At 43.1% G+C, this 12,573-nt stretch overlaps 1 protein-coding gene across 3 annotated transcripts in view; it reads right to left on the bottom strand.

The window, feature by feature from the left end:
- The window catches only part of LOC133132295 (glutamate receptor 1-like), a 78,829-nt gene extending 66,790 nt beyond the window's left edge, over window positions 1-12,039 (bottom strand). For all 3 annotated transcript variants that reach the window (XM_061247636.1, XM_061247638.1, XM_061247635.1), the window contains exons 1-2: window positions 11,690-12,039; window positions 11,336-11,470 (exon numbers count right to left, since the gene is read on the bottom strand). In XM_061247636.1, coding sequence (XP_061103620.1) covers window positions 11,336-11,470; window positions 11,690-11,771 — 217 coding nt within the window. In that variant the 5' untranslated portion in view covers window positions 11,772-12,039. The remainder of the gene's footprint in view (window positions 1-11,335; window positions 11,471-11,689) is intronic.
- Window positions 12,040-12,573: the final 534 nt, after the last annotated feature.

Genomic DNA, 12,573 nt, shown 5'->3' with positions numbered 1-12,573 from the left:
GCTGCTTGTCATTAAGCAAACAGCTTTCTGCATTTTCCTCAAAAAAACCTATTTAGATTACATTTAGATTACAACATGAATGACTTTGAAAATATAGATGCAATTAATAATTAAAATTGATGAGAATTAAAAGAAATTAAGAAGCCGTTTATCTGAAATATGTCCATTGTCCATTGTTACAATGCATTCGTTTCCTGTGTGCCTACAGTATGTGTGTGTGTGTGTGTGTGTGTGTGTGTGTGTGTTACTGTAGCATGTCTGTGTGTTTGTGTGCATGTGATATTTTGGAACTTTCTGGAAGCTTTTCCTCCAAACTCATGAACAGAAACATCTGTACTACAGGTAAGAAACCCCTGCCGAGGCCTTTCCCCCGCCGTGCAGATGGTGAACAGGCAGATGAATCCGCTGTGCGTCGGGTGGTGACAGGCTGAACGGGGGCTGCTGTGTCTTAAGTTAGCCCTGTGAGGGGCCAGAATGAGACCCCCAACCAAACCCCCCAGCCACGACGGTAGGCTCGTCTGCCCAAAGAGCCCGTGCCTGGAACAATGAGGGAATTATAAAGTGGGTGCTCCCCCCCCCCACTCCCCCACCCCACCAACATTGGGCCAGCCAAGACTCCAGGGACATTTGTAATTGTTTGTATTTATCCGTTATTCATGAGAGATAAAAAAGTGTCTTTCCACAGGAGCGCGAACAAAGAGGTTAAAGCGCACAGCATGAAATACTAATACATATTAAACACCAGAAATTATTCGCCTCCACTGCCATCGGAGACAAAATGTTATTTCCTGGGCAGTTCATCATCCTGTTGTACCACATTAGCAGGTCGTGTAACAAGGGCAGTGGGGCAGGATGTGGGTTTGGGCTCCTGAGTTTATGTCTGGACAGCTGTTGGCCTGTACCTCAGGAAGGGAACAGCTGTCATACCATTTTGTCATACTATATAACCTGATATTTCAGCAAGTGACCAGCTGCACAAATTATATTTATTACATACTGTAGCAAGCCCGTGTGGGGACTGTCAGATTAGCAAATTAATCACAATAAAAATGTCCAGGTTATTTGGTAGTTTGTACTGGTTGACCTGCACATGCTCCTTTGCAGTTAAAGTTAAAGTTACAATGGTCCAGGTTATTTGGTAGTTTGTACTGGTTGACCTGCACATGCTCCTTTGCAGTTAAAGTTACAATAGGTCATTTCTCTAACGGTCAAGAGAGGAATAGTGGCCCGTCAACTGTATATTTTGAAACCCAAATTTAAAAACTATAAACACAGGCAGAGGGTGAGTCGACATGTCAGTGAGCCTTTTTCAATTTTTACACTTACAATGGTCTTGTAACAATGTTTTGACACAAAAATCTTACCTATTGTACCTTTAAACTAAAAAATAATATACAATTGAAGCACAGTAAGAAACTGTCTACATTACAATACATTGCATTACAGACACTCTCAGCCAGGGTACAATATTCTCGCCTTTTGATTGCCTTTGGAGTCTGTTATTGGCTTTGTCAGCATGAGGACCAGAGTTGTGCCAGTGAAAGGAAGGAAAGCCGTTATGAGGCTGAAAAAAAACCAGTCAGAGACAGAGGCCATTGTAGCAGCTGGGTTCGATTCAACCTGCTTAAGTCTGCACACACCTGGACGGCATTACGAATCAGTCCAGGAATTAAACCGCGTGCTTCTTTCCACAGTCGGTGCCTGCGACTGGGGAATCAGAGAGAGTTGTGTGCGTGGAGCCAGAGGAAAGCTAAGCGGAAAAGCTAAGCTGTTTTCATTTATTTTGCCTTTCGTATTTTCATTTATTACTTTTGCCCGGAACCTGTGAGAGGGACAGGCAAAGACGTTATGTTTATTTTTCGCTCTCGCTCTCTCTCTCCTCCCCGCCTTACGTAATAAAAGCCTGTGCAATCTGGAATTTCCGTGCGTCCCTGTGTCCTGCTCTTCTGTCCTCCCAGGTTTGTGTCAATCCATGTGACAGCCATAAAATAAGAAAACTGAAAATCTGCACTCTGACTACATGGAAATGATTTGATTACAAATCTAAAATTGTGGAGGGCAGAGCCACATGAAGGAAAAATATGTCTATTTTGCATCATGTAGTTTCAGTATGGCAAAAAATGACATCCACGAAGGGATTATTATTATTCATTGGGGTCCTGGGATGGGGGAGTGAAGATTCTCCAGTAATAATACTGTGTCCAGCGGCCTTGTGCCCATTCCAGCATGACATTCAGGATGAGCCACAGAGCTATTAAAAAAGCTATGTATCTATTGGTGCATTAGCCATTGCCTTGGAATTGCCATTGGTCCGGGAAAGGAAGAATCAGTTTTTAAATATGGCCACTTAAATTCACAGATTTGTTATCAAACGAAAAGATATGGCTATCTCACTTTATCTCACAAAGAATATGTGTGTGTGTGTGTGTGTGTGTTTGTGTGTGTGCTTGCATGTATCTATATAACTGGAAGTGAACGATTTGTGCCCTGAATCAATGTGGACATTAAGTACCTCTGATGTCATATATTGTAACAATGACGGTGTTAGCCTAAGGTCGCTTTAATATCTTGTCACTGTGCTGAAGAGTGCCCCCTTCTGGCACCTAAACTGCTTTTCGACCAGTCTCCTGCCCACAACCTTATTTTTAGCTCATATAAGAAGGCCACGGGCTGCTGACAATGAGTTGTTGGTGTGAATATTAATCCCTTTGCCACGGTTGCATCCACCCTGTCAACATTCAGAAGCAATTAAGAGGAAATGAGCTTTGGTGTCAGGTACCGCACAGGCTGATGTGCATTGTGCCTAAAGTTAGATATTGTTCATCGCTGACTGATCTGACACCCTTGACTGACAGCGACCGTGACTCATTCATTTGAAACACTTGCAATTTGCCGTTAAATGGCAGGAACTTTGGGGGAAGAAACCCAGGCTTAAGGGTGGGCGAGGAGCACACATATTTGTGTACCTCTCCTGCATTTATAGGCTTTCCGGCCATAAGAGAAAATAAACACTGCGAAACGTTTTGACTCAGTGTTTTGACACCATTTTGTATCAGCCATAAAATCATTTCAAAGGGAACAGAGGTCTGGGTTTTTTACAGTGCCAGTTTGGTTTACAGTGATGTGATGTTACAGCACACATTTTTTTATATGAAGGCTCTTTCTCCCTACTGAAAACATTTTTCTCCTCTTGAAAGGTTCCTTTGAGAATTTTGGGACTGGGACCCAAACATTGTCACTCCCCTTTCTGAAGTCAGGTACATAAAAAAAAGGTAGAATTTTCGACACGGATCACCCAATGTGGATGTAAATAACCTTAAATTAGAGCTGAGAGGCTGCATTTTAACCTCAAATTCATTGTTTTAAATACAATATGCTGAAACACAGAGCCAATACAACAAAGATTGAGCCACTGTGCAAATTCTTATGGACCACACTGTATACGCGATTAACTGCTGTTTCACACCAGATTAAGTTTACACAGCCAAGCAGTGCAGTCAGATTGTGCTCCTTCCTGGCGGTATCTAACGCTCCAGCAAATACAGTGATACACAGGGAAAGGGCGAAAAGAAGAAAAGGACAATGTAAAAAATATAATATATATAATTATTAGTATGATTAAAAGTTAGACAAGGGAAATGGCACACCTGACCATCTACATCCTAAAATGCTCCCTTTAACATTACACACTTCACTGTCAGTGCCCAGTTTTTGTAAATCATGTGAAGTATGCAAAATTACAGACATTGTGAACTACCTTGTTTGCAGTTGCTAGGATACTAAAAGCCTTTCTTGTTGGTTCAAACTATTTTTGCAGCTGAAGCTAGGAATGTACAAATATGCATAATAAAATCAATTTAGGCATAATTTCATGGCAGATAATTAATGTCTTTGGCAAGTAGCCATTGTAAAAGGAACATAAGCTCATACAGTAATTTGTTTCAGAATAACCCTTTACATCATATTCATACATACATGCATGCATACATACATACATACATACAATGCATGATTTCGGAAGACCTCAAACCCCCTAAATCTCCGAGCATCAAACCCAAATGTCCACAGGCATTTGATTTTATTAAACCTTTTTCGGCCAGAAAGTAATTATATAAACATGTCAGACGCCTAACCGCATCACCCAAAGTTAGACGCACTGTTCATTTCCAGACATTCTGCCATTCCCCTGGTGCTGCCCTTCTCCCTGGTGGCTAATAATTGCGAGCTAATGAAATGGCTGTCACATATCATCATCAGCGGCCGAACCCCTTCAGCGGCCGGCGTCCCCCGAGACCACAGGGTCCGCGCGGGTCTGACGGCGCCCGATATTTAGACACAACTCAAGGGCCGCGTGAGCCGCCGTCGCCACTGAGAGGAGCGCGGCTGAGCCCCGTCGCCCTGCAGTACGCACCGCCGCCTGCAGATGGCGGTAGATAGAGCGCTCCACCTGACGGTGCGGCGTGGGGAGGGCGAGGAAAGAAAGCGCAGGTCGGGGAATTCACAGCAGGGATGGAGGGATAGACGCTGACGACGGCCCAATCTTTCGCTCTCTCTCTCTTTTTTCCGCTGTTACAGCTGCTGTCTGCGGCTCAGAGGCTTTGGATGCGGTCGTAGTCTGTGTGGAGCGCTCAGAGGAGATCCACCAGGGCAGGGAAAGGAAGCTGTTTATTTCCCGCTCTCCTGGCACCCAGATTAATCTAAGCTGCCTCAGTGGGCCGCTGAATGCTGGGCTGAGTGACAACCCGGAGATAGCTGGCTCTGCTTGGCTGTTGCAGTCAGGGAATTGGGGTGTGGTGGGTGTATGCGTGCATGCCTGTGTGTTTGAGTAGCAAGATTTGCATGTGCTTCTGGGAGTATGTGCGTGTGTTTGTAAATAAATGTTCATGTATGTGTGTTTGTGTGTGTGCAGGCATGCATAAATGTGCATGTCTGTACGTGTGTGTGTGTGGTCATGTGCGTGTGCACTCCTGAGTCTGTAACTGTGTGTGCGTGTGAGTGTGGAGACGACTAAAATCTCTGTCCTATCGTAAAAAGAGCATGCTAGATCAGGCTTAAGGCTTCCCCTGCCAGCACTGGTACCCAGTGTCTCAGCAGAAAGCGGGCACACGTTCCACTGCTGCAGAACGGAGGGTAATAACAGACAGAATGTGGGAACATTTCAATGGTTCAGCTTCCCCTCGAGTCTGTGGCATACTGCACGGAAAAAATGAGCAAAACAACCTCCACAAGGAAACGAGCTGCTCACAGATGGAAAGTAAAGATTGTATAATGATCCGGTTATCTGTCGACTGCCACTTTATTTTGCTACAATACAAATTGTTGTTTCTTAGGTTCACATCACACTCGCTGATTATAAATGTGTCTTCTTGGTGATATGGAATTTTTGTATCCCTACAGTATGACTTAAGGCCCATCCACTCTGCTGAACGATAACTATAACGGTAACCAAAAAGATGTCATTTTAGAAATCGTTCTAACTAAAGTCGAGTCCACACCACCTGCAATGACAATAATGAACGATATATTTGGGATCACTTTCAGAGCGTTTTATTCCAGCTGCATGAACGATAAAAACACTGACAGCCAATCAAAACCCAACCGAATTTACAGGGCGTCACGTGCAAAATGGGATATGTCATAGCCGAAGACGATTTACAAAATGTTATCGTTCAGCAGAGTGGATGCTCTCGTCGATATCATTACAGTTATTTTCATAGTTATAGTTATTGGTGTGGATAGGCCTTAACACAGATGTTCTCCACTTTTGCACATTGCTCTGGATAACAACGTCTGCCAAGCGACTGTAATGTTGTCGAATGAAGCGTGCACGATAAAATCCCAGCCATCCAGCGCGCTGTGTAGCATGATAATTTTAATGGAAGGTCTGAACTTCTGCCCACTGATGTTTTGTGTCCCTGTAGCCCAGGACATGAGTGGCCGGCTCCGCGGATTGGACCTGCAAGGGGAACATCTGATCCGAGACGCGTCTCGCGTGGATAACAGGCAGCAGATGATAGTCTCAGCAGGAGGTAAACCGGGCCACAGACCCTGCCCCCCCCCCCCCCCCCGCCTCTACATCCACTTGCCAGCTCGGATATGAAATAACGCTACAGTGATGAGTTAGCAGCTCATTAGTTCGGTAATTGAAACCAGGAGAGGAGGTCTCTACCTCAGACAGTTAGCTGGGCCTCCCAGCTCTGAACCTGAACACACAGGCACACAGGCTGAAAGCAGGCCCACTCGTTATAGGCTGATCTCAGCACAGTGATCTGAAGAGGTCAGGATGCTAGTGTGGGTAGGCAGGGGCCCTGTGAAAAGACCTCACATTGGGTCCCGCCCCTCCAAGCCACCCCAAGAAAGTGAAAAAGAAACCCTTGTTTTTATTATATGTTTTATGTCATATTTTGTTAGTACAAATACTAAATAATAACTGGATTCAGGCTAGGCTACAGGCTGCATTTTGGACGGCCTGTAGCCTAGTGGCAATGGTGCTCGACAGGGAACCTGGAAGGTTGGAGTTTCAAGCACCAGTGTAGCCAGGATAAGATCATAGCAGCTGTTGGGCCATTGAGCAAGGCCCTTAACATATAAAAGACTAATAGATGGAATGCATGCAACTTTTTTTCAGTGGAATTATAATTTTCACTGTTATGGCTGCCTCACTGGAAGATTCTCTCGAGTACGAAATGAATATTTTATTCATGTATTGGAGGTAAGTCAGACAGTTTGGCCATTAGAAGCACTTCCCACACTATCAATGAGTGCGTTTGGTGATGCCAGGGATGAAGACAACGAACCCACAACAACCCCAATGGGACAACTAGACGGAGGGCATTGTAAATAAGGAGATGACATAAAGTTGATCTAAGGTTCTTCAATACAGTTTTAATGAACGTGAATGGAGGTTATTATGGGTTATAGCGAAATCACTGAGGAATCAGCGCAAGCTCAAAATGATTATGGATGATAATGACTGAGCATTGTTGCAGCAACTACCAACCCATAAAAGCTATAAAATAAAATGAGCAGGCAGACACATAAAAATGATAGATCAATAGAAGGTGTTTATGAGTATGCCCAATCATTTTCATACTTGGTCCTCTATTCAACGTCCACATAAACACCTATACAGAGTCCATGGCGTCAGACAATGGCAGTATACACAACCCCAGTGATCCCTTTCTATTAATACAGAACTCGACCACACCTGCCGAACGTTCACAGCGAACTATGTTTGCAGCTAACCGTTACCGTTGAACCATTTTAAATGAACATTCCATATAGTTTGCCACCCACGCATTTTGAATACAAATGGATGCGACTTATATTTAACAATGCCAGCTAGCTGATTTGTTGCTTATCTGTGATTTAATTTTTTAAGGTAATAGCGAATATAACTTTTTTTATTGATTACAGTGCATTATAAGAGCCAAATAATAAAAAAGTCAACTTTCGTTCTCTCCGTGTCCTCCCTGTCGCCAGCCATTTTTGTTTGCGGTGCACTACCTTCTCAAATTGTTAGCTAACGTTAGCTAAGGTTTGTCGCAAAAAGGAAAAGGTTTGAATATGTTTGTTAGTTAACGTTTGCGGTCTTGAACGCACCTCAGGTCTCTCTCCAGATAGACCTTAACCCTTGTGTTGTCTTAGGGGTCAAAAATGACCCGCCACTATGTTTAACAGCAGAGAAAATAATATTTTTTCTACTTGAAATTTTATGACAAAGTTTGCAATGAGTGACAGATTTGGGGTTTAATGACAAAATAGATTTGGGGTTTAAAATTCAGTTAAGCTGCTTTATCTTAGGGGTTTAGTGAAGACGGGTCATTTTCTACCCTTAGGACAAGGGGAGAATACAGAATGTTAAGACTGCACAAGAATGAAATGTCACCCCCTTTGTTGGTAATGTCTAGATGTTGGTCCCTATGTCCGTATGGTCCCTATGTACAATCTGAGGCACAAGGTAGGCCTATGGCCTGTATGGCGATGGAGCAATGATCATATTATCACTCCAACCGAATGTTGCATCCGCTACAGTGCTACAGTCCTAGAGAGCAGACTCAACTCAATCAATATGAGTCTACGGCAGAGAAGTTTGATTCATCACATCTCACACCTACAACGTACCACAGCCACACAGTATGACTGGACAGCTTTACTCAAAAACGGATACTTTATTTAATACCTTCCATCAGCAGTGCTCACAATAAAACCTCTCTGTGCTTACTCCACTAGATAACCCTGCGCAATTCTTACACCCATTCACAGCATCCAACCCATTACATCACACCTAACACTTCTGCTCAGTGCACTGTAACAATATCTTACATCTTACATGCAAGCTCAGCCCACTGCATTCATCCAATACCATCACCCCAAATCACCAGCCTAAATTCTCACCCCATCAACAGAGCCCTCAACTCACCATGGACTGTGAAGGTGTTTGTGTTTGCCTGTTTGTGTGTATGAGAGAGAGTGTGTGTCTGTGTCCATGTGTGTGTGTGTGAGTGTGTGTGTGTGTGTGTGTGAATGTATGTGTGTTTGTGCATGCCTGTTTGTGTGCGTGTGTGTGTGTGCATATGTGTGAGTGTGCGTGTGTGAATGTATGTGTGTTTGTGCATGCCGGTTTGTGTGTGTGTGTGTGTGTGTGTGTGTGTGTGTGTGTGTGTGTGTGTGCACATGTGTGAGTGTGCATGTGTGTGTGTGTGTGTGTATGTGCACATCGGCGTATGTGTGTGTACATGATTTTGGTGTGTGCTTGCATGTGTGTTTGTGTATGTGTGCGCGTGCATGTGTGTGCATACATATGTATATGTGAGTGTCCTTGTATGTGTGTGTGTGTCTAGACTGTGGGTGAGACTGGTACCTGTGCTTTAACTGTCTATTCCTGTCTGGGCAAGGGCACTCTGGTGAATCTCCTCAGCTCACTGACAGCCATTATGAAGATCCTGAAGGGACTTCATCTCCCTAATGGCTGGCCAGATGACCCTTATTGTTATAATTCACAACATACCTTTCATCTTGTGGACCACTCGGCCACTGACTGCATGAGTGAACTGACATTTTGACATGAAAGTACAGAAGGTAACAGGCTGACTGACTGCCAGAACTCAGTGGGTACTTCAAGGGCATGATGTATTCACATGTCCTGTTTTGAATTGAATTGATTCCTTGTGAAAATTTTAAATTAAGGAGCACATGAAATCGTGCATAATGTTACTGGACCTAATGTATTCTGAACGCATATAGGTTGCTTTTAAACTAAACCGTGTAAAAACACATTATTTCTGCACAACCTTCATGTCTGTTCGGTCCATTAGAGCAGCCATAATGCTGCTGTTATCACCAGCTGACATCAAATCCACATGCCAAGACAGCAGCACACACTTGTAACGCAGATTTGCCCATTTTAAATTATTTATTTCATCAAAAAATACTTTAAATATTCATTGCTGTCCACACTTTCCACGAAGCATAAATTATCTTCCGTCGCTATGCAGAATGACATAGGCTATAATTTGTTACAAATGGGTTTACAGAGTACAAACAAAAGTGTATGCAGTTGAATGCATGAAATACTTTTAATTATTTATATATATTTATATTTTAGCGTGAGTTGAACAGAGATGCCGCTTTCATAGTGCTACGTTATGGTGTTCATTCGTATCAACATCAGGACATCTGGGAGAACAGCAACGCCAGTTTGGCTTTTTTAGTCTGGGGGGGGGTCATTAAAGCTGAAATATTGAAAACACAATATTTCAGGGCAAGGTTACCAGTCCCGGGGGAAATTCTCATTCCGCAGTTCTTGTATGACACGATCACAGGTGTCAAAATTGACATCCGTATGCAATTACACGGAGATGCGCCTCGTGCGCGTGCTGTCAGTTTACTTTGTTCCCGCGGAATTATGGGCCATCGCCCTCGCGGACAGGGAGTATAAGAGGAGAGCATAAACGCGTTTATGTCTTCAATCGCTCTGTTGGACGAGGCTCGGTAAATAAATAAATAATTTAAAAAAACATTTCGGATAGATTCCCTTGTCTTTAAATGTATTCGTACAATCACGCAGTGATTATGTTCCTTAATTAAAATGATTATGCAGTAGTTTCCCTAGAAAGTGAAAGACATTAAAAATTAATAAATAGAAGACCATATAGATAACGCTATTTATTATTATTATTATTATTATTATTATTATTATTATTATTATTATTATTATTATTATATTTCATTATCATTACTGTTGTTATTGTTGTTGTTATCGTGTTAGTATATATGAAATGAATACATATTTTTGTAGTGTTTTTAACGACATGTAGGGTAATGCTGGCTATTTGTGGCTTGTGACAAATGAAGTCGAACGCAGCTCAATCACACAGCACAGTTCCAGAAACACGGGCAAATGCTATACCAGTCACTTTGCGAAGCAACAGGGCTGTTATCGAATGACTAATGATCTACAGATTTCCAGGACGCACACAAATGCAGAAAGAAATGTAACACCGTCCATGTTCAGTCAAGAGAACCTGACATGTGCCAAGAGAGGAAAATAAATTATCACCGTACCAGGCGTGGGGTTTCAAGGCTGATTAGAGTTTGAGCTTGATAAAGCTTTTCAGTTTCTTAAGGGTGACGACTAATGCGACACAAATGGTCCAGAGCACAATGTGACCAGATCAGTCAAGGCTATCGAATTAATACAACGGAATCTAATACAACACGATTGGGAATAAACATTGTGCCCGTTTATCAGGTAAGTAGCTCACGATTCAGGAGCATACGAATCCGGTGACACAACGAAGTAGTCTCTCATTAGCCTACTGTCCGGAGATCACGAAGCTTACAGTTCGTTTCTCAGTCGCTGGGGTATAAAGTTAAAATAATAAAGAAGTGAATAGGCTACATCAACAGGCTGCGTACCTATACGTTCACTGGGAAAGGAAAACATCCTCGTTATGAGAGGAACGTGTTTACAGAGTGTTAACCTACTCTTGGCAGTTCTGCAACATACAGGCAAGCAGGTGGTTACGCAAATAACAAGAGACTGCAAAACAGTACACTGTACAGAGTATAAGCTTAGGATGCAGCTTACACAAAACTGCGGCCACCGACGCTTTTAACACAATTACGGGAAAGCAAAAGATCGCACCTGGAATTTAAACAACGAATGTGTGAATATTGAATTAAAACAGTGTGTTACATACTGTAGCAACAGCGCAGCGTTGGGCATGTTGCGCTGTGCTTGGCACGTCAGTGTTGGGGGTTCGTCTCATTTGTGTTTTTTTCTTCTTCTGAAACCCAGACAAAGATCAAAGAAGATAGTTTATGTACTTACAAGCATACGTCATTGCAAAACTGCTCCCGATTTCGACCATATCCACTTGAGGCACCAGTTTTGGGATATCCTGGTGGTGTGAAAGAGCGAACCTAAAGACTTCATATTCGTGGGAGTCGGTAGGGAACAATCCCCCTGCGAACGAGACAAACATCATTTATATAAACGCCACTGTTACAATCGCCAGATTTCACAATGCAATGTCAAATTAGGTGTCATTTGACAACAACACTGTTTTCGAAATACATTAAAATACTTTTTAATACACTGACGCTTAGAAATCCGCTCCTCTTGCTGTTGAAAATGAGACAGTTGTAAAATAAATGCATGCATTTTAGATGTGAGCATACTCACCAATATTTATATTAGTTGGGAAACTTGAACCAAGGCATAGCCCCAGAAAACTGGTGCAGAGCAAGGCGAAGCTTCGCTGCATATTTCCTTTTGCATTGGCAAAGAAGAAAAAAATTCCGAATTCCAACCATAGGTTTTGCTCGTGATTTGTTTCTCCTTCCTGTCTTTCTTTTTTCTGCTCCCTTCCTTCGGCGCACTCAAAACGCGCCGTTTACAGCGAAGACAAACTGGATTACCGACACTCCTCGCCACACCGCTCTCCTCGCTCCCGCACACAGCTGATGCTAATATCTTTGGCTACCAAAGAACCGTGACTGCCAGCCCTACCTACGCTCCCAGGAGAGACGGAGACTCGCGGGTGCCCGCATTATGCGCGAACAGGGGATCCAGACGCAATGCTTTTCCGCTCCTCAGCACGCTGTCATCGACCCGGACTTCCCAATGACATCTCTGTTAAGACAATCTGAGTGTGCAACGCCGACTAACCTAGTCCGACAGGATGATTATACAGTAGATGCGTTTTAACCCCCCAAGCGCAACTTGCCGTTCAGAACCGTAAGACAAACGGCGTGATTGCAGCTGCGCTCTTTCCAATTGTCATGGAATACTACTACTAGTAATACTAATAATAATACTAATACTAATAATAAGATGGAATGAACAAATATAACGTGTTACATGATAGATACAATTATTAGTGCTGTGTAGGAATGTATGCCAGTGCAGATAAAAGAGTGTTGAAATGCACTATGCTCCCAATTGAACAGTCTACACATTCCAGTGTTACCAGTCGCTCACATGATTTGTCTGATATCGAGTAGGTTCACCAGAATACATGCAATACCCTCAGGAGTAGTGAAGACCAACAGCACTCTCCCAAGCGC

This window comes from Conger conger, chromosome 7, assembly GCF_963514075.1.
Source record: "Conger conger chromosome 7, fConCon1.1, whole genome shotgun sequence".
In the NCBI taxonomy this organism is placed as follows: domain Eukaryota; kingdom Metazoa; phylum Chordata; class Actinopteri; order Anguilliformes; family Congridae; genus Conger; species Conger conger.
Note: the sequence above shows the minus strand (reverse complement) of the source record. Positions and strands in the feature narration are given on the sequence as shown.